This window comes from Mustela lutreola, chromosome 10 (genome assembly GCF_030435805.1).
Source record: "Mustela lutreola isolate mMusLut2 chromosome 10, mMusLut2.pri, whole genome shotgun sequence".
Classification (NCBI taxonomy): Eukaryota; Metazoa; Chordata; class Mammalia; order Carnivora; family Mustelidae; genus Mustela; species Mustela lutreola.
The window spans coordinates 78,045,744-78,068,227 of record NC_081299.1 but is presented as its reverse complement, the minus strand read 5'-3'; the positions used below and the strand labels follow the sequence as shown (position 1 = coordinate 78,068,227).

Here is a 22,484-nt window from a genome sequence, read left to right as displayed (position 1 = left end):
AAACAGGGAAACACATTACAATGCCAGCAGAATCAAATAATTACACGAACACTTGGAAAAAAAAAAAAAAAGGAAGAAAGAAACCTGTTCCCTTTTTAAAAACAAATACATAAAAAACTGCCACCTACGTTTTGCTTGACATTTTCTTGAATTTAACTGATTGTTGACATCTAGTAACCGCTTTTCCAACTCCTGTTTTTTCTGTGAATGAAATTCTTCTTTGGACTTCGTTATTTTCTTACCTATGTGATTTAAGAGGGAAAAAACGTCTTATCAAAAACTAACACAGGGTGCCTGGATGGCTCTCAGTGGGTTAAGCCGCTGCCTTCGCTCAGGTCATGATCTCAGGGTCCTGGGATCGAGTCCCGCATCGGGCTCTCTGCTCAGCAGGGAGCCTGCTTCCTCCTCTCTCTCTCTCTCTCTCTCTGCCTGCCTCTCTGCCTACTTGTGATCTCTCTCTGTCAAATAAATAAAATTAAAAAAAAAAAAAACTAACACAAATACCAGTCGGCTTTCTACTGATAGAAATACATACCCTGAGGTTTTATCAGTCTTTTTCTTCTTAGACATGCCACAACGTACTTTTCCAGTTCTCTCAGTGTTGATGCTTTCAGTGTTTCAAAGTCTATCTCTATCTCATCAGGGTTGGAATTTCTCAGAGAAGGCTCTCTTGATTGTATTATGTGAACTACTCGCCCAAGTTTATCTCCAGGGAGTTTGTTTATATCCAAGCTTAACTGCCTTTTCTCATCATAGTTCATAGGCTTAGCATTATCCTCATCTTCAGGTTTCAGAGCAAACACCTGTTGTTTCCTCTTCTTTGGCTGACTAAACAAAAACTAAATTTAGTCAAATATGTTAAATAATACTACTATATGAATAAGGCATTATAAAAGATACTTACTTGCTTTTGGACTTCTCCTTTAATTTCACTTGATTAAACTTTTTTCTTGGATTTTCATCTCTGTTATTAGCCTTTTCTTTCTTCTTTTCCCTTTTAGACTTATTCCTTTTCTTTAGCTTACGGAAAGGTACTTGGGAGAGAACCTGTAGCTGTTGATGAACAGCTTTCAGCTAATAAAGAAAAAAATTCTTTCAACATTCATGGCTCTAAACACATTAGGAAAAAAAATGAAGGCACTCAAAAGTCAACCCTACCCTATCCTTTTGAAATTCATTTCATACTAGATTTCCTTCAAGCTCTAATTTCATTCCACAAATTCATCATTTTGAAGGGTATACATTAAATCAGAAATACTATTCCGTGCTCAACCCATAAACTAAGATATTCAACTAAAAACAGACCATGAAAATGAACATTTCTAGGTAATCTCAACTTTGTTTTCTTTCAGGCTTGAGCTAGGAGGTTAACATTGTATCACAAAAGGTAGCAATACTGAACAAAAACTACTCCATCAAATATCTTGGATTATGTAATGTAAATTATTTCAATGAGTATAAATTCCTTGTGGTTAGAAAGGTAACAGAATTTTAAGATACATAGATCTTTGTGTAAGACTACTAAACATTACAAACGTGGCAGGAAGTAAACAGTCATAGCTCCTAAGTGATCTAAATGTAACAGCTTTTAATCTACAAAAAAGATGTTATAATAGATCTGCAACAACAGCTCATAAAAATACAAAAACTTTCATCAATACAATCAACTACCTGCTCCTGAAGCTTTGCAAGACGCTGAACTCGTTCATCTTCAGAATCCCCAGAAGAGTTACCTTCAGAGGAAGCTTCACTACTGCTTTCTCTACCAAGGATTTTTGTGGTGTCTGTTCTTATGTAGCAGACAGGCATACTCCCCACAGGTTCATCTGGGATTTTTGCAAAATGCATTTCAAAAACATCCTATAATAAAAAATTAAACTATATTTTTATATTTATACTTATAATTACACTATATTTAGACTATATTTTCTGTATTTCCAACGTAATACAGCAGTAACACCCTTCAGCAAATGTCGTATTTTGATGATAATTCTATTTTTCCTTCGAATAATCATTGCATAGTATATACATAAAATCATTCTATTATATACTTTAAATGTATACAGTGTTATATTTCCATTTTATCTCTGTAAAACGTTCGGGGGGGGGGGGACAGTTAGCCAAAGAAGTAACATAAGACTCATGCTTCCTTGCCTGCGAACCTTGAAACTTTTCTCCTCTCTCCCATATAAGATAGACATCTTTTTTAAATTTTTTATTTATTTCCAGCCCAACAGTATTCATTATTTTTGCACCACACCCAGTGCTCCATGCCCTCTCTAATACCCACCACCTGGTTCCCCCAACCTCCCACACCCACCCCCCACCACTTCAAACACCTCAGATTGTTTTTCAGAGTCCACAGTCTCTCCTGGTTCACCTCCTCTTCCAATTTCCCCCAACTCCCTTCTTCTCTCTAACTCCCCATGTCCTCCATGCTATTTGTTATGCTCCACAAATAAGTGAAACCATGTGATAATTGACTCTCTCTGCTTGACTTATTTCACTCAGCATAATCTCTTCCAGTCCCGTCCATGTTGCTACAAAAGTTGGGTATTCATCCTTTCTGATGGAGGCATAATACTCCATAGTGTATATGGACCACATCTTCCTTATCTATTCGTCCATTGAAGGGCATCTTGGTTCTTAACACAGTTTGGCAACCGTGGCCATTGCTGCTATAAACATTGGGGTACAGATGGTACTTTTTTCACTACATAAGATAGACCTCTTAAGCTGTAGAGAGGACCTTCTTTCAAGGAGCTCCTGTCCTATGGTTGATTCATCATTCCACTAACTCCAACTCCACTGCATTCCACCCAAAGTCCTAGAGCTTTACCTTCAGGGGAACATGGGTTCTAGTCAATCCTATCTCAAGCTATCTACCATCCCCTCTTCACTAATATTTCCCCCATACCCTCTATGTATAATGCAGTCTCCTTAAAAGATTTATTACTAATGGGTACTACACCTTAAAAAACAACCCCATTTTAAGAGTCAATTTACTTAATAAATTGTGCTTTATATTTGGGAAGTGGGGCATGCTTTATTGACTTATGGTTCTCTTAAATTTCTAAACGAGGGGCACCTGGGTGGCTCAGCCAGTTAAAGTGTCTGCCTTCGGCTCAGGTCATGATCTCAGGGTCCTGGGATCAAGCCCTGCAACGAGCTCTCTACTTGGTAGAGGGTCTGCTTCTCCCTCTCCTTCTGTGATCTCTCTCACTTTTGCTTTCTCAAGTAAATAAAATCTTTTAAAGAAATCCCAAAATAAAATTTCCAAACTATGTTCAGAGAAAACTCACTTTCAGAGCACACCCATCAACTTACCTGGAGCATTCTTGCCATTGTTACTACTTCATGATCTGGAGGATTGTATCTGTAGCAATTCATGAACATTAATCTAACATCTGCAGCAAATTCATATGCATCTTTATATTCTTGGTTGTCCATTTTCCCCTAAATTAAGGAAAAATTACAGGATTCATAAACAACACAGTCCAATAATCATTTGAGCGTTTACATTAATTATTTATATTATGAAATAGTTGAAACATACAGAACAACACAGGTAATACCCAAAACAGACACCCACCCTCCAAATTTGACAAATGTTAAAATCCTGCTGTATTTGCTTTGTCTTTTTGACCTTGAAAATATCCAATGAATTTTGACAAGTAGAGGTAAGGAAGATTGCTATTCCAAGTATTAAAAAAAAAAGAAAAGAAGACAAACATAATCACAAAAGCAGGAAAATAGTGCATTTCTAGACAATCTTAGACAAATATGATCCTAGGAAAGCAATGAAAAGATAAATTCCTCAAACCAACCTTGAACATTTAAATGAAAGATTTTTATTAAAAATTTCCTCAAAATGAAAGACATTTAAAATGAACAAAATTGGTAAAAGGAAAGAAATACTAACATCAGAACAGAAATGAAGAGACTAAAAAAACAACAACAAAGACAAATGAAAGTAAGAGCCAATCCTTTGAAAAAAATAAGACAAAACTGATAAACCTTTACCCAGACACATCAAAAAAAGAGGACTCAGAAATGAAAGAGAAGAAACAACCAATCCTAAGAAATACAAAGGATAAAAGACTATTACAAAAAAAAAAAAAAGAGAGAGAACAAATTAAGATAACCTAGAAGAAATGGATAAATTCCCGGAAACACACAATCTTCTGAGACTAAGTCATGCTGAAATAGAAAATCTGAACAGACCAATTACTCATAATGGAATTGAATCAGTAATCAAAAACTCCCAAGAAACAGAAGTTGGGACCACATGGCTTCACAAGGGAATCCTACCAAACATTTAAAGAGTTAACACCTAACTTCCTCAAAATATTCAAAAAAATAGAAATGGAATAAAAAGTTCCAAATTCCTTCTATGAGGCCAGCATCACCCTGATGATAAAACAATAAAGACACTATTAAAAATAAATTACAGGCCAATACCCCTGATGAACATAGATGCAAAAATCCTCACAAAATATTAGCAAAACTCTTCCATTATAAACAAGTGGGATTTATCCCAGGAATGCAAGGATGATTCAATATCTACAAATCAATCAATGGGATATAATACATGAATAAAATGAAGGGTAAAAGCCATATGGTCATCTCAATAAATGTAGAAAAAATATGACAAAACTCAAATCTGTTCGTGATAAAACTCTCAACAGTGTGGGTTTAAATCAAACATACCTCAATATAATAAAGGCCATATATGAAAAACCACAGCTAATACAATATTCAATGGTGAAAAACTGAAAGCTTTTCTTCTAAGACCAAGACCAGGGATGTCCACTCTCATCACTTTTACTCAACATAGTACTAAAAATCCTAGCTGCAGCAATCAGACAAGAAAAATAAGTAAAAGGCACCCAAAGTGGTGGGGAAAAGTAAAACTGTCACTATTTATAGATGAGATGACACTGTATATAGAAAAACCAAAAAACTCTACCAAACAGCTGTTAGAATAAATGAATTCAGTAAAGTTGCAGGATGTGAAATTAATATATAGAAATATGCCACATCTACATACTAATAAGAAAGTAGTAGAAAAAATAATTAAGAAAAACAATCCCATTTATAATTGCATCAAAAAGCAAAAACACAAACAAACCTAGAAATGAATCTAACCAAAGGGTACAAGACCTGTACTCTGAAAATTATAAGACACTCATGAAAGAAAGTGAAGACATAAATGGAAAGACAAACTATGCTTATGAACTGGAAGAATAGTTAAAACGTCATACCACCCAAAGCAATCTACAGATTTCATGCAATCCCTATGAAAATGCCAACAGAAGTACTCACAGACCTAGAATAAATAATCCTAAAAATTTTAAGGAACCACAAAGAGCGTGAATTGCCAAAGCAACCTTAAGAACATAACTAGATTTGGGGATAATAATACATTGTATGTTTATAAAAAAAATTTAAAAATCTAAAAAGAAAAACTTAACTAGAGGTATTGCAATCCCAGATTTCAAGATATATTACAAATCTACAGTAATCAAAACAGGGAGGTACTGGCACAAAACCAGACTCACGTATCAGCAGAACAGGACAGAAAGAAATAAACCAACACTTATATGGTCAATTAACCTCTGACAAAGGAGGCAAGAATGTACAATGGAGAACAGACAAGTCTCTTCAAATGTTGCTGCAAAAACTAGAGTTAAGTGCAGAAGAATGAAAACTGAAACACCTTCCTATACTATACATAAAAATAAATTCAAAATGGATTAAAGACCTAAATAAAACATAAAAGCCATAAAACTAGAAGAAAATATAAGTAGTAATCTCTTGAACATGGGCAACATTTTTAGTTTTAGTAACATTTTTCTGGATGTCTACTCAGGCCAGGGAAACAAAAGCAAAAATAAAGTCTATCAGACAAAAAAGCTTTTGCACAGTGAAGAATATCATAAAACAAAAAGGCAAACAACTGAACAGAAGAGATATGTGAATTATGTACCTGATATGGGGTTAATATCCAAGATATATAAATAATTCATTTAAGAAAACAAAAACACTAATTCAACAAAAATATATATGTACCTCTGTTTATTGCAGTATTATTTAAAATAGCCAAGGTATTGAAGCAACCTCAGAGTCCAATAGATGAATGGATAAAGAAGATCACACACACACACACACACACACACACACACACAAAATATTACTCAGCCATAAAAAATGGTATAAGATCTTGTTATCTGCAATAATGTGGATTGACCCAGAGGATATTTATGCTAAGTGAAATAAGACAGAGGAAGACAAATACCATTATCATCACACTTGTATGTGGAATCTAAAAAACAAAGCAACACACACATATACAGAAACAGTCTCATAAGTACTGAGAACAAACTGATGATTGCAAGGTGGAAAGAGGGGATGAATGAAATAGGCAAAGGGGATTAAGAGGTACAAAACTTCTACTCACAAAATAAGCCATGGGGATGAATAGTATAGAATAGGGAATATAATCAACAATATTGTAATAACATTGTTACAGTAATGGATGGTAACTACACTTTCAAGGTGAGTACTAAACAAAGTATAGAACTGTCAAATCATTGTGCTGTACACCTTAATCACATAAAATTGTATGTCAACTATACCTCAATTAAAAATTAAGGGGTGCCTGGCTGATTCAGTTGGTAAAGCGTGTGACTCTTCATCTTGGGTTCATGAGTTTGCGCCCCATGCTGGGGGTAGACTTTACTTAAAAATCAAATTTTAAAAAATAGTAATTAAAAAAACCTGACAAAGGCAGTAGACATCGCCCCCAAAAATGCAGAGAGGGATTGGAAACTATATCAGTGCCTTATTCCCCTCCCCAAAATTACATCAGAATCATGCAATTATTAAAAATATAACCTTGAATATATAATGAGAAAATGTCTACAACACAGTATGTGAAAATTCAGGGTACAAAGTAATATTACATACTGCAACTCAAACATTGTGGCAAGAACAATAGAATAAAACAAGAAAAAGAAAGATGTTTAAGATTTTTCCCATGATTCATTCCAGGTGATATGACCTACTAATGATTTTAATTTTCTTCTTTATCTTTTCCTGAATTAAAACAATTTTTTACACTGAACAAGAGTACTTTTATGATCAAGAAAAGAAGTTTCTTCTACTAAGACAACATTTACCTTAATAGTTCCAAGATCCATTGGATTTTTCACAATATCATAGTAGTTATGGAGCCCCAAAGCATTAACATCAACAGGGTTATAAAAGGGCCATGCATAGGACAAGTGTTTCTTTGCAAGCATTTCTTTAAGAATCTCACTACAGTGCCTTAACTGTTCGGTCACTTTAACATTCTTTACAACTTTACACTGTTGCTGAGAATCTGGCAAAACAGTCTTCAGCACATTCTCTTTTATAGGTGGCATTTTCAATGATTTCTTTTCTGCAAGTGTTGGGGAAGATTCACCACTTGCTTTAACTACTGAAGCTGTAGGAGTTGTGGTATCTGCTTTCCTCTTCACACCCCTTGTAACCTGGAACAGTTCAACAACAACAAAAATTACAATTAAGTGGGCATTCAGAGCAAGTTTTCAAAATTAAGAGCACCAAGTCTTCCCTATGTTAAATATTAGTGAAGCTTAATTTCTCTTTTATAAGCAAATAGTTCAAGTATTTTCTTCCTAATATTCAAAGAATTGTCTTGTGTAAACCTAAATGAAAGATATATGGAAAAATAAGTCATGGTTATACAAAAAACAAGTTTCTGAATACCTGAAATCAGCTATGGTATACAATTTTAAATTATCAACCCAAAAGAAATTACATAACACACAGAATGGATAGGTGGGCAACTGATAGTAACACTAAAAATATAGTAAACCAGTACAAATCCTACAAGAAATCTCTAAAATTTGGTTCACATCCTAGGTCTCTTGTTATAAAATGTAACAGACAAAAAAACTGGCTGCAGTAAGCTGAAGACAGATTTTCACATCAACTTAAAAGGTTTAGTCATCACAACTCCTTACATGGAAACATTTTAAAGCTATAGTGAACTTACTTGGGCCACTGTTTGTGAGGTCGAGTTGAATGGAGTACCTTGTGCCATGTTTGAAGGAGAAACTGATGTCTCAGGAAATACAGAGGGAATCACTTGTGGCTTAAATACTTGTTCTAGTGCTGTGGGGGATTGTTTTTCTTTAACAGAAGGAACTGTCACATTATGTTGAATGCCTAGTAAAGTGTGAACAAGAGTCAATATGTGAGTAAAACATAAACTATTTTTCTTTGTATTCTAATTCATGTAGTTCAGCTTTTTAGCAATATAAACACAATACACTCCCAATTCCCCTTTGAAACTCTCCCCCACATACTTGCTAACACCTGTCAGAGCAATTTAGATATAATATTGGAGACCTCAAACCTACAATGCTTTGTAAGGACCCGCATGATCTCTCTACCTACATGCACTCCCCCCTCCCAACCTCACTTCCTATCACTTCAGCCTACTGGTCTGCCACAAAGCCTCAAATCTGGTAAGCATAAGCAGACTATTCTCTCTGCCAGGAAGGAGATAGCCTCATGGCTCATTCCAAATTCCCTTTATGTCTTTACAGAAATGTTACATTCTCAGGCCATCCTATGTAAAACAACTCTCTTCTGAACCCCACTACTTTCTTGTTCTCTTATTCTTACTTTTTCCCTGATATTATCACATTTGATGTACAACATATAGGTATCCTTGACTCTTCGAATTCTTAACAAACTCAGGAACCAAAAAGGTTACAATATATTTTAAGACAGGACTTGTATTCCTCAATCACTGAGTTCTCATTATCCACAAATTAAAACTTAGGAACCAAATAAACTGAGATAACCTCATATCTTTTGATATCCCAACTGTGGCTCTTTGAGCTCAGGAGCTAAACAGCTAAGTATAATGAGGAATACGTACATTTACTAAATTTTACCAAATTTGTGAACTAGAACAAAAAGCTCTGTGAGGGGAAGGGAACTTTGTTTCAATCTCTACAATATATCTTGGACATAATACAGTATTTAGAACTTAAAAGGACCCCATGAACATATATTGCATGCCACTATGTATCAGGCCACCTTTCTAGGTGCTAGGGCACAACAATGAACAAGACAGACACAGTTTCTGTCCTTGGTGAGCACATTCTCTAGTGTAAGAAACAGAAAAAAAATCAAATTGATTACAAGTGATGTTGAGCGCCAAAATGGAAATAAATGGGGTGCTGACTAAATTAAGACAGAGACCTACTATGAAGAAGATAAGCCAGCAGGCCTCTCTGAAGAGGAACCAATTAAGATTTTACTGTGAATTTAAGAAATAACCAGTCAGAGAATGGGATGGCAGTAAAAATGTATTTCAAGACAATCAGTAGGGAAAACTTCAGTGACTGAGGAGAAAGCTGCTCAAGATGAGAATGGAGAATTGGCAAATACCAGATCACAAAGGGCCACAGTAGGAATTCAGACTTCATTTTAACATGAGAAACTAAAGAGAGGCTTTATGCAAGCTAATGATGTATTCTAGTTTATTTTTAAAATACCGCCTTTGTTATTGTGTAGACAATAGACCACATAGAAGAATCAGGATCACAGGGAATAAGACGATGGTAGTGTGAACAAGGATAATTGCAAAAACAAATTGAGGGTTGAATACAAATGACTTATTAATGAACAGAATGTGAAAAAGAGTGAGAGAAAAAGGAAGGAATAAAGGACAACTTCTACTATTCTAGCTTGAATAACTGTGTATTAGTACCATTTCAGCTACACAGAATAATCTGAGGAACATCAGTGTTTAACTGTGAGCCAGTTAATGTTAACATCTGTATAAGACATCTAAGTGGAACTGTTCAGTGGCTGTATTAGAGATATAATTGGGGAATTAACAGCACACAGATGGAATTTAGAAAAAGAATTATCTAATATCAAGCCTTGAAAAAAAACCTCCAATATTTTAGAGGTTTAATAGAAAAGTATAATGCTAAGAGGACTACACAGTGGGAAGTAAACTCACAAAATTAGAGTGTGCACCAAGAATAAAGGCATTTCAAGGAAGAGTACATTACAAGGATTATTCACCTTGACCAAATGGGATTTATTCACAGGCTGCAAGGGTGGTTCAAAATCTGCAAATCAATCAATAATTGTGATACACTAACTACATTAACAAAAGAAAGGACAAGAACCACATGATCCTGGGCGCCTGGGTGGCTCAGTCAGTTAAACATCTGCCTTTGGCTCAGGTCATGATCCCAGGGTCCTGGGATCAAGCCCCACATCAGGCTCCCTGCTCAGTGGAGCCTGCTTCTCCCAATCCCTCTGTCTGCTGCTCTGCCTACTTGTGCTATCGATCTCTCTGTCAAATACATAAATAAAATCTAAAACAAAAACAAAAACAAAAAACACACTATCCTCTCAATATGAGAAAAAGCATTTAACAAAGTACAACATCCTTTCTCGATTAAAACTATTCTCAGTGTAGGGATAGGGGGTATAGAGGGAACATACCTTAATACCATAAAAGTCATATATAAAGAGCCCACGGTAAATACTGTTCTCTTTACCCAAGGTCAGGAACACAGCAGGAATGTCCACTATCACCACTGTTGTTCAACACAGTACTAGAAGTCCTAACCTCAACAATCAGCCAACACAAATAAAAGGCATCCAAATTAGCAAATAAGCAGTCAAACTCTCACTCTTCACAGATGAAATGATACTCTATGTGGAAAACTAAAAATACTGCACCCCAAAATTGTTAGAACTCACACAGGCATTCAGCAAAGTGGCAGGATATAAAATCAATACACAGAAATCAGTTGCATTTCTATCACTAACAATGAAACAGAAGAAAGAAAAATAAAGGAGTCAATCCCATTTACAATTGCACCAAAAATCGTAAGATACCTAGGAATAAATCTAACCAAAAGAGGTAAAGGATCTGAACTATAGAAACTATAGAACACTCATCAAAGAAAATTGAGGGAGACACAAAGAAAGGGAAAAACTTCCATGCTTATGGATTGGAAGAACAAGTATTGTTAAAATGTCTACACTATGTAGAGTGATCTATATATTCAATGCAATCTGTACCAAAATACTACCAACATTTTTCACAGCACTGGAACAAATATCCTAATATTTGTATGGAATCAGAAAAGACCCTGAATAGCCAAAGGAATGTAAAAAAGAAAACCAAAGCTGGTGGCATCATAATTCTAGACTTCAAGCTCTATTACAAACTGTAATCATCAAGATGGTATTATGCTGGCACAAAAACACAGATCAATGGAACAGAATTGAGAACCCAGAAGTGGCCCTCGACTCTATGGTCAACTAATCTTTGACAAAGCAGGAAAGAATGTCCACTGGAAAAAAGAGTCTCTTCAACCAATGGAGTTGGGAAAATTGGACAGTCACATGCAGAAGAATGAAACTGGACCAATTTCTTACACCATACACAAAAAGTAAACTCAAAATGGATGAAAGACCTAAATGTGAGATAGGAATCCATCAAAATCCTAGACGAGAACAGAGGCAGCAACCTCTTCGATCTCAGCTGCAGCAATTTCTTGCTAGACACATCTCCAGAGGCAGCAAGGGAAACAAAAACAAAAATGAACTATTGGGACTTCATCAAGATACAATCTTTGGCATAGAAAACAGATGGCAAACCCAAAGACAACCAACAGAATGGGAGAAGATATTTATAAATGACATATCAGAGAAAGGGCTAGTATCCAAAAATCTATACCCAAATAACACCCAAAAAATAATCCAATCAAGAAATGGGCAGAAAACATGAACAGGCATTTCTCTAAAGATATACAAATAACCAACAGACACATGAAAAAATGTCAACATCATTCAGCATCAGGGAAATACAAATTAAAACCACAATGAGACAGAAAGGCTAAAATTAACAAGTCAGGATATGACAGATACTGCTGAGGATGCGGAGAAAGGGGAACCCTCCTACACTATTGGTGGGAATGCAAGCTGGTGCAACCACTCTGGAAAGCAGCATGGAGGTCCCTCAAAATGTTGAAAATACAACTGCCCTATGACCCGGCAATTGCACTACTGGGTATTTACCCTAAAGATACAAACGTAGTGATCCGAAGGGGCACGTGCACCCGAAGGTTTATAGCAACAATGTCCACAATAGCCAAACTATGGAAAGAACCTAGATGTCCATCTACAGATGAATGGATAAAGAAGATGTGGTATATATACACAATGGAATACTATGCAGCCATCAAAAGAAATGAAATCTTGCCATTTGCGACAACGTGGATGGAACTAGAGCGTATCATGCTTAGCGAAGTAAGTCAAGCGGAGAAAGACAACTATCATATGATCTCCCTGATATGAGGAAGTGGTGATGCAACATGGGGGCTTAAGTGGGTAGGAGAAGAATAAATGAAACAAGATGGGATTGGGAGGGAGACAAACCATAAGTGACCCTTAATCTCACAAAACAAACGGAGGGTTGTTGGGGGAAGGGGGGTTGGGAGAAGGGGGGTGGGGTTATTGACATTGGGGAGGGTATGTGCTTTGGTGAGTGCTGTGAAGTGTGTAAACCTGGCGATTCACAGACCTGTACCTCTAGGGATAAAAATATATTATATGTTTATAAAAAATTTAAAAATTTAAAAAAAAAACCCACAATGAGATACCACCTCACACCAGGCAGAATGGCTAAAATTAACAAGTCAGGAAATGACAGATGTTGGCGAGGATATGTAAAAAGGGGAACCCTCTTACACTGTTGGTGGGAATGCAAGCTGGCGCTCTAGAATAGTATGGAGGTTCCTCAAAAAGTTGAAAATAGAGCTACCCTATCGGGTAGCCTACCGGGTATTTACCCCAAATACACAAATGTGGTAATTCAAAGGGGCACCTACACCCCAATGTAGATAGCAGCAATGTCCACAATAGCCAAACTATGGAAAGAGCCCAGATGTCTATCAATAGATGAATGGCTAGAGAAGATGTGGAATACGTATGCCATGGAATATACACAACCATCCAAAAAAAAAAATATGAAATCTTGCAATTTGCAACAGTGTGGTTGGAACTAGAGGGTATTATGCTAAGCAAAATAAGTCAATCAGAGAAAGACAATTATCATACAACCTCCACTCCTATGTGGAATTTGAGAATGCAGAGGATCATAGAGGAAGAGAGGAAAAAATAAAACAAGACAAAATCGGAGAGGGAGACAACCATGAGACTCCTAATCACAGGAAACAAATTTAGGGTTGCTAGGAGTAGGGGTCGGTGGGGTAACTGTGTGATGGACACTGGGGAGGGCATGTGATGTAATGGAGCACCGGGTATTCTTATCAATCACTGAACTCTACCTCTAAAACTAATAATATACCATATGCTAATTAATTGAATTTAAATTTTAAAAGGGTGAACACAGTAATTGCCACCATTATGATAAATATCTACTTACCAGTGCCTGCCTTGACCAAATAAAATTTGATTTGGTGAGAAAAAAATTCCAAACTGTAATAAGGTAACAAATATTCTATTTTTGGATTTATGAATAATAAAATGTATATTCTTTAATCAATGAAAAAAAAGAAAAGGGATAACAGCCTTCTAAGGCAAATACTGACAGAGGTGAAGTAAAGTGAGAATAGAAAAATATTACTTAAATTTTGCCACATTCAGATCTGTAAGAGATCCCAAATGACAAGAATTTCTTAAGTAGTGTGGTAAGAATCTTCTTGGTGATTCAGTGAGGCTAGAACCTACACTGAAGTGAATTTCATGAATATATAAGAGAAAAACAAAAAAATGGGACAGTAGTGGGAAAATGACATGTAAAAGATAAACTTTAAAAATAAGACACTAGAGCATATTTATAGAGTAATGAGACTAACTCTACAAAGGAGAGATTAATGATGTACAAAACAAAGAGGAAAACCAAAAGAATAAAATCCTTGACAAGATGAAGAGGAAAGATCCAGGTCTTGAAGGCATGGCCCAAAGTGACATAAGAGTAAAGGATCCTGTTATAGACCTTTGCTCTAGCTGATCCCTCTTCCTGGAAGGTTCTTTTTTGTCCATATCTTGAGTTCTCAATGAGGCCCACTCAGAACCCCTCATGTTGTTTGCCTCTATTTCTACTAGAACGTAAACTCCAAGATGGCAAATGTTTGTTTCATTTATTGATATATCCCAAGAACTAGAACTGTATTGTAGCACCTCAAAGTTACTCAACTAATTTCGTCAATCAATAAATCAACACCAATTCAATTTAATGTACTAAATTTAAAGTTTTTCTTTGCCATTATTTAGACTAGCTACTGTTATATGAGTTTCCCTACCACTGTGCATAAAAATGCCATGACACTGGCAGTAGAACATTCCCAGAAAGTTATTTGGAAACCTAGATCTTTACTCCAAAGCTAAATCCTATCAATCCTTCAAGGCCAAACTCAAGTTCTATCACCACTAAAGCCTTACCCAGCTTTACCAGCCTGAATCAACTTCTTACTTTCTTGAACCATAGCATGTACTATGTGTAATATCATCTGACATTTATTATAATGCATTATCTTATTGTTTTTTAAAAGTTTCATTTATTTATTTTTTGAAGATCTATCCATTCATTTTAGAGAGAGAGATAGAGCAAGAAAGCAGGGGGTGGAGACAGGAAAAACTGAGGCAGACTCTCCACCAAGCACAAACCCTGACACGGGCTCAATCCCAGGACTCTGAGAGCATGATTCGAGCCCAAATTAAAAGTCAGCCACTCAACCAAATGAGCCACCCAGCAGCCCCTTAAGTTTTATTTCTAACTAAAATGTAAATTGAACTTGAGAGGTAGAGTGGTTACACATCTCGTAACCCCATAATATATGCATTATAAGTAACAAACATCCAAATACATATTGAGAGGAAAAGTCAAAGAATTTTTGTCTGAGGGAAATTTAAGCTCTTAACAGTAATTTGAGCATCTGAAACAAGTAGCTACAACTTAAACATTAAGAATATATTAAAGTGTTTCTTTTTTTAAGGGAAGCATTCTAAAAGGTAATTTTTACCTAGCTAGAGATACTATTTTAGGTCAGCAATAATCTTTGCTTTAACAATTTAAATAGCAAACTGATCTTTTCATTATCTACCTAGTAAGGGCTTATTTTAATCTTCTTTCAAAACACTAGGCCTTATATTGTCAGACCTAAGATCAAGCTTTTCCAAAGGTAAAAATAAAATAAGAACTCTAATAAGACAGTGAATATCTCGCATGATTGAGTAAAGCTTTAAGTCATGGCCCATCTTGGGCGCCTGGGTGGCTCAGTGGGTTGAGCCGCTGCCTTCGGCTCGGGTCATGATCTCAGGGTCGTGGGATCAAGTTCCACATCGGGCTCTCTGCTCAGCGGGGAGCCTGCTTCCCTTCCTCCCTCTCTGCCTGCCTCTCTGCCTACTTGTGATCTCTCTCTGTCAAATAAATAAATAAAATCTTTAAATAAAAAAAAAAGTCATGACCCATCTTAAATACCTACCAACAAGGAAAAAAAAAGCACAAATTACTGATACAAACTACCTTTATAGTGTGTAAGTCTTTTATATTCCAACCACTTAACAATTTTATAAAGTAATTTATAAAGTGAACAATGTTTACTTTATAAACATTTACAACCACAAAAGTGAAATATTTTCCTAACATTATACATTAGGAAACTAACATGGAATAATTAAGGAATTTATCTAAAATGTACACCATCAGCGATCCAAACATAAACCAACATTTCATCTATGACAACCTTGGTTAACCTCTACAATATATCCATTTGATTACTTAAGATTAATTTTTTAGGGACGCCTGGGTGGCTCAGTTGGTTAAGCCGCTGCCTTCGGCTCAGGTCATGATCTCAGGGTCCTGGGATCGAGTCCCGCATCGGGCTCCTTGCTCCGCAGGGAGCCTGCTTCTCCCTCTGACTCTGCCTTCCACTCTGTCTGCCTGTGCTCGCTTTCGCTCGCTCTCTCTCTGATAAATAAATAAATAAAATCTTTAAAAAAAAAAAAAAAAAAAGATTTAATAAAAAAAAAAAAAGATTAATTTTTTAACTCTGTATTTAAATACTATAATTATTAGCTGTAAAATGTTCCTCTCTAAAGTTTTTTTTGTTTTGTTTTGTTTTTAATTAAGAGTTAGAAAAAAGGAGAACATTCAGACCCAACATTAACATTTCATTCTTAGCTATGGGATCTTTTCATACAAGAAAACATTGACAATTTTCACTATCTTATTATCACAGCACAGATACAAGAGTCACTAAAAATACTAATAAATTTACTGGATGCCTACTATGTGAATGGCACTATACTACAGGAAATCTCGGGCTCCAAGGCCATAATCAAAACAATATTCCCTAACCTTGCATGATACATCTTTGCTTTCAAAGTCTGCCTTACTGTTTAAATAGACATTTTATACCAATACAATAGGATTTAGAAGGACTTCTTTTTTTTTTCTTTTAAAGATTCATTTATTTTGAGAGAGAAAGAGAGAAAGCACACATGCATACAGGGCAGGGAGCAGAGGAGAGGGAAAGACAGTCCCAAGCAGATTCCATGCAGAGCCTGGTGCAGGGCTCATTTCCATGACCCAAAGATCACCACCTGACACAAAACCAAGAATAAGATCCTTAACTGACTGTGCCACACAGGTACCCCAGGATATGGAAGGACTTCTGAACATCTATCCCCTTTAGGGGATTTATTATTTAGTTCTAGTCATTATATTTACACACACACACACACACACACACACACACATTCATATTTAATACAAAAGACAGAGAAAGTAAGAAAACATAAACCTCTTCTGCCTTACCTTTCTTTATTCTTTCCTTACCACCCACAACTTGTTCTTCTTGTGGCATCTGAGATAATTTCTGCCTAAACAACTTCTCTAGAGCTTGTGCCATAAGAACAATGTCATCTCCAGGCTAGAAAATATATAAACACAATATGGTCACTGTACCAAATTTCAACAATTCAGCCTACCTTAGAGAAGGCAGTGACACAGTACTCTCAGATATTATTAAATATTATTTATTGCTTCTAAATTAAGTGCAGAAAATGGTGTATCAGCTCATATTTTAAATTCTAACATTCTACCCTTTTAACTTCTAAAAATAACCAAGGTAGCCTTTCTGAGTACTAGAGTGTTACAATCTAACCCAATCCTACTAATACAAAAAGGTTTTAGAAATTAAAATTTCTACCTCACATATAAGTTAAAACAAAACATGTTCATGGCTATGAAAAGTACATTATTTGACTTGATGTGATGCAGTTTTCAATTAATTAAGTGATAAAACGACACTGTAGAGCTAATTAAGTTTTTAAATCTTTTTTTTCCCAATTTTTAAATCTTAACTCTCCACATAGAAGTCTTTGGCTTGCTTTATTTGCTACTGATTTAAAAAAAACTAAGTTAGATTACAAAGCAAAAGCCTAAAGCAGGTTCTTACTTTGAACACTTACTTTGAAGTTAGGCACTTAAGGAAAATTACTGAACTTCGTTTTAAAATATTAAATGTAAAAGGACACTTGAAATTGTTACTTTTTAAAAAATCATGTTGGTTAAGATTCTTAGATTTAAGATGGCACTGAGAGTTTGGGAACCAAAATTTCTATTACACTATAGCATTACCAGTGATTTTGAATAAATGGGATTTAAGTTTTAAAATTTTTAGATACAGAACAGCTTAAAAAGAATGCAGTACTCTGGGAAACAGGAATACTCTAGAGAGAAAAAAATGAATACACAAATCCAGTTTTATAGGATGAGAGCTAAAGTGGGGACTAAGGTCAAATGCCCACATATATTATCAGACAAGTCAGTTCATTAACACAAATGCAAATACTACTACTGGTATGTAACAGAGAATGGGTCTCATCTTTAACTTGTCATGAAGTTTAGATATATGTAATTTGTCTGCATTCATACCATGAACATTTAACCAAGATTAGTATATAGTAAAGTTTACCATTTATAATTAAAATGGCAGAAGTATGGTAGAGAACATTTTGAAATGATACTTAGAGAAACAAACTATCATTGGTATTTCATTTTTTAAAACATAATGAACCATTACAGTTATTTAGGCAAAATTATGGGAAATAGTCTAAATAAATAGATACATGAAAATTATGAAATCCAGTAAAAAATAAACATTATCCTTAAACACTATTCTTTATTATTTAAGGATAATAAACATTATCCTTAAAAAGTCTGTAAAATATCCCAAATCAAGACCTGAAATCTGAAATCAGCACACATTCTATACACATCTTCTATAAAAGCAAAGAATTACCAAGTATAACATAAATTTATACAACATACCTTGTTGTATAAATAACAATTTGAGAACATTATGTTGAAGTCTGCTATACATTCTGAAGCCTTCACATAATATTTATGTTCTAAGCGCTTCTTAATTGTATTTAAATCCATTGGGGTCTTTATAATGGTGTAATAATCCTAGTTTTTAAGAAGAAATTCTAAATGTTAGTAGTAAGAACAAATTCACTACAACTACTGGTACACAAGTAGATTTAAGAGGTTATACACTTGTAACTAGATTACCTTTAAAAATCCATAATTTAGAAACAAAAAATTTTATACTGAGACAGCTGACTGCCAGGGCATTTTTTTTTCCAGAGAAAAAAATAACAAAGAATCACAAAAACAAGAATGTAAGAATAAAATTATCCTGGAAAATAAAAAGTGAAGGGCATGAAGAAAAACCTAGAATTTATGGAATCTGACAGATCCATAATATAATCCCAGTGCCATGGTTTACCATGCAACAAATTACTTAACTATTCTGTTATCAGATGGCTGAAAATACCAAAGAGAAGGCTTAAAGTTGAATTCTGTATTTGATGAACCTAAGTCTACCAAGAAGTAAGTGTCAAGAAAAACTTCATGAAGAAGCTGATATTCATGACAACCTTCTACCAAAAAGACAAGTGAGGGGTGCCTGGATGGTTCAGCTGGTTGGGCATTTGACTCTTGGTTTTGGCTCAGGTCATGACCTTGGGGTCAGGGGATGGAGCCCCATACCAGACTCCAGGCTCAGGACAGAGCCTGCTGGAGCCTCGCCCTCTTCTCCTGCTCACATACACACATTCCCTCTAAAGTAAATAGATAAAACTTAAAGAAAAAAAAAGTCAGGTAACACATTCTCTAACAAGAAAACACGTACTATAATTTACCAAACTGTTAAAATAAGAATTTCAATGCTCCGAAAAATGAGCTTTGTTGTTTAGGAAAATTACTCACTGGAAAATTCTTCAGTGGTACAGAATATATCATTAAATTAAATATATTTTATAATATTAAAGACTAGTTTATGGGGCGCCTGGGTGGCTCAGTGGGTTAAAACCTCTGCCTTCGGCTCAGGTCATGATCCCAGGGTCCTGGGATTGAGCCCCGCATCAGGTTCTCTACTCAGTGGGGAACCAGCTTCCCCCTCTCTCTCTGCCTGCTTCTATGCCTACTTGTGATCTCTTTCTCTGTCAAATAAATAAATAAATATTTTTTTAAAAAAAAGACTAGTTTCTTTCTTTCTTTCAGAGATTCACAGTGTTTTTCTCTTTTATAAGCAACATAATCATAAGATATACTTACTGGCAACTTTAGTTTCACAGCATCCACAGGCTGCTGAAAAGGCCAGGAAAAACTGTGCTTCCATAAAGCCTTCAAGACAACTTTTTGTAGATACTGAAGTTGATTTGTCAATCGCCCATTTTTTTTAGTATTTATATATTCTGGTGGTGGAGGGTTAACTAGAGCTGTTTGTCGACTTGACAGAGACATTGTCAATGGGATCAAATCCTGATATTACAATGTTGCCTATAAATACATGTCCTTAAACACAAAAGTAAAACTGAGTTACATTCAAACAACATTTAAAATTGTTTCTATAGGAACTAAAAAGTGTTAATGAGTAATATTATGTTTTATATCACATTATGATTAAGACAACAAAAAAGCCAAGTCATGAATACATTTGTAAACAAATACGAACCTCTTTCTGTATAAGTACTAAGAGTTGTTTCATTATGTATGCCTTAGTTCTGGATGATTTAAGGTATTTCAAACTTTCATGGTATTTCTTCTGGCTTTCCAAAACACAAATTGAGGTCTTAGCAGGAAAATGCTGTAAGTTTCTGGTAAAAAAGAAGTAACAGGAAATGTTAAACATAACCGTGGTATGTATGTATTACATTAATTCAATGAAAAAAGAAATGCAAAATAGAGGATTTTTCTGTATAATTTAAATAAAGGGATTTATTTGTTTACTTAGGAGGCTTTACCCAAAATGTAGGGCTTGAACTCTCGACCCTGAGATCGAGAGTCACATGCTCTACTGACTGAGCCAGGCAGGCACCCCTAAAGTGATTTACTTTAAAACCTAATACTAGAAACACGACACATATTAAAATGTTACTATTATGTACATATTACTACATCTAAAATTAAAAAAAATAATAAAACTGTATTTTGGAAAGATGGTATCTAACATTCCTAAACAGCATTAAAGGACAAAAGAGCAGCAAAGGTACTACACCAAGTATCTCAGCAAAATGAAAAGGGCAATTACTAAACAAATTGTCCATTTTTTTATTTATTTGACAGACACAGATCACAAGTAGGCGGAGAGGCAGGCAGAGAGAGGAGGAAGCAGGCTCCCTGCTGAGCAGAGAGCCCGATGTGGGGCTCAATCCCAGTACCCTGGGATCATGACCTGAGCCGAAGGCAGAGGCTTTAACCCACTGAGCCACCCAGGAGCCCCCAAATTGTCCTTTTTTTTTTTTAAGCTGTCCATTTTTTTAGAACAGTATTATATTCAGCCAGTGTGATCTTTGTTTCCATTAAAGCAGCGTTAGTTCTCAACTGCATATTAGACAGTTTTGAATCTTTCTTTAAAAATTATGGTAGGGGCACATGGGTGGCTCAGTTGGTTAAGTGGTTACCTCGGCTCAGGTCACGGATCTCAGGATCATGGGATCAATCCCCGCATTGGCGGGGGGTGTCTCTGCTCAGTGGGGAGTCTGCTTCTCCCACTCCCTCATACTCTCTCTCAAATAAATAAAATCTTTTTTTTTTAAATTATGGTAAAATTGGGGCGCCTGGGTGGCTCAGTGGGTTAAGCCGCTGCCTTCGGCTCAGGTCATGATCTCAGGGTCCTGGGATCGAGTCCCACATCGGGCTCTCTGCTCAGCAGGGAGCCTGCTTCCTCCTCTCTCTCTCTCTGCCTGCCTCTCTGCCTACTTGTGATCTCTCTCTGTCAAATAAATAAATAAAATCTAAAAAAAAAAATTTATAAATTATGGTAAAATACACAAAATTTACCATCGTAACTTTTTTTTTTTTCAGTAGGCTGAATACCCAACATGGAGCCCAACTCCAGGCTTGAACTCACAAGCCTGAGATCAAGACCTGAGCTGAGATAGAGTCAGACACAATCAGCCAAGCCACCCAGGTGCCCCTATCATCTTAACCATTTTTACGTGTGTCATTCAATATATAATCATTTATTATATATAAATATAATATAAATATTTTATATTTATATATTTATAAATATAAATGATTAATATAATCATTTTTGAGCAACTAATCTATAACTTTTTCATCTTGTAAAACTGAAACTTTATACCTGCTAAATAACTCCTCATTCTTGGGGCACCTGGGTGGCTCAGTGGGTTAAGCCACTGCCTTTGGCTCAGGTCATGATCTCAGGGTCCTGGGATCGAGCCCCCCGTCAGTCTTTCTGCTCAGCAAGAAGCCTACTCCCCACCCCCCACTGCCTACTTGTGATCTCTGTCAAATAATTAAAATTCTAAAAGAAACAGAAAACCTCCTCCTCATTCTTGCCTCCTCCAAGCTCCTGACAACCACCATTCTATCCCATTTCTATGAATTTAACTACTTTGGGTATAATAGTAGGATCATACAGTTGTATTTTTGTGCCTGGTTTATCATAGCATAATGTCCTCAAAATTAATCTATATTGTAACATATGTCAAAATTTCCTTCATTTTGTAAGGTTTAATATTTCACTATACAAATATACCGTACTTTTTCATCAATGGACACTTGGTTAACTTCCACCTCTCTCGCTATTGTGAACAGTGCTATAAACATGGATGTATAAATATCTCTTCAAGACCCTACCTACAACTCTTATAGATATACCCCAGAAGTGCAGAACTGAGAACTGGTGGATTATACAGTAATTTTTTTTAGAATCCCAGTACTGTTTGCCATAGCACCTGCAACATTTTACATTCCCATCAACAGAGTTCCAGTCTCACCACATCTTCACACTTTTTTTGTTGTTGTTTAACAGTAAGCACACTAATGGTGTGAGGTACTGTGGATCATTTAAAAAATACCAAGC

At 35.6% G+C, this 22,484-nt stretch overlaps 1 protein-coding gene across 3 annotated transcripts in view; it reads right to left on the bottom strand.

Moving 5' to 3' along the window:
• BRDT (bromodomain testis associated) overlaps positions 1 to 22,484 on the bottom strand; it is a 79,482-nt gene that overhangs the window by 46,610 nt on the left and 10,388 nt on the right. For all 3 annotated transcript variants that reach the window (XM_059137733.1, XM_059137735.1, XM_059137734.1), the window contains exons 2-12: positions 20,106 to 20,247; positions 19,706 to 19,945; positions 18,416 to 18,553; positions 16,898 to 17,012; positions 8,063 to 8,235; positions 7,182 to 7,535; positions 3,328 to 3,456; positions 1,672 to 1,860; positions 905 to 1,074; positions 536 to 828; positions 129 to 242 (exon numbers count right to left, since the gene is read on the bottom strand). In XM_059137733.1, the coding sequence (XP_058993716.1) occupies positions 129 to 242; positions 536 to 828; positions 905 to 1,074; positions 1,672 to 1,860; positions 3,328 to 3,456; positions 7,182 to 7,535; positions 8,063 to 8,235; positions 16,898 to 17,012; positions 18,416 to 18,553; positions 19,706 to 19,894 (1,864 nt within the window). In that variant the 5' untranslated portion in view covers positions 19,895 to 19,945; positions 20,106 to 20,247. The remainder of the gene's footprint in view (positions 1 to 128; positions 243 to 535; positions 829 to 904; positions 1,075 to 1,671; positions 1,861 to 3,327; positions 3,457 to 7,181; positions 7,536 to 8,062; positions 8,236 to 16,897; positions 17,013 to 18,415; positions 18,554 to 19,705; positions 19,946 to 20,105; positions 20,248 to 22,484) is intronic.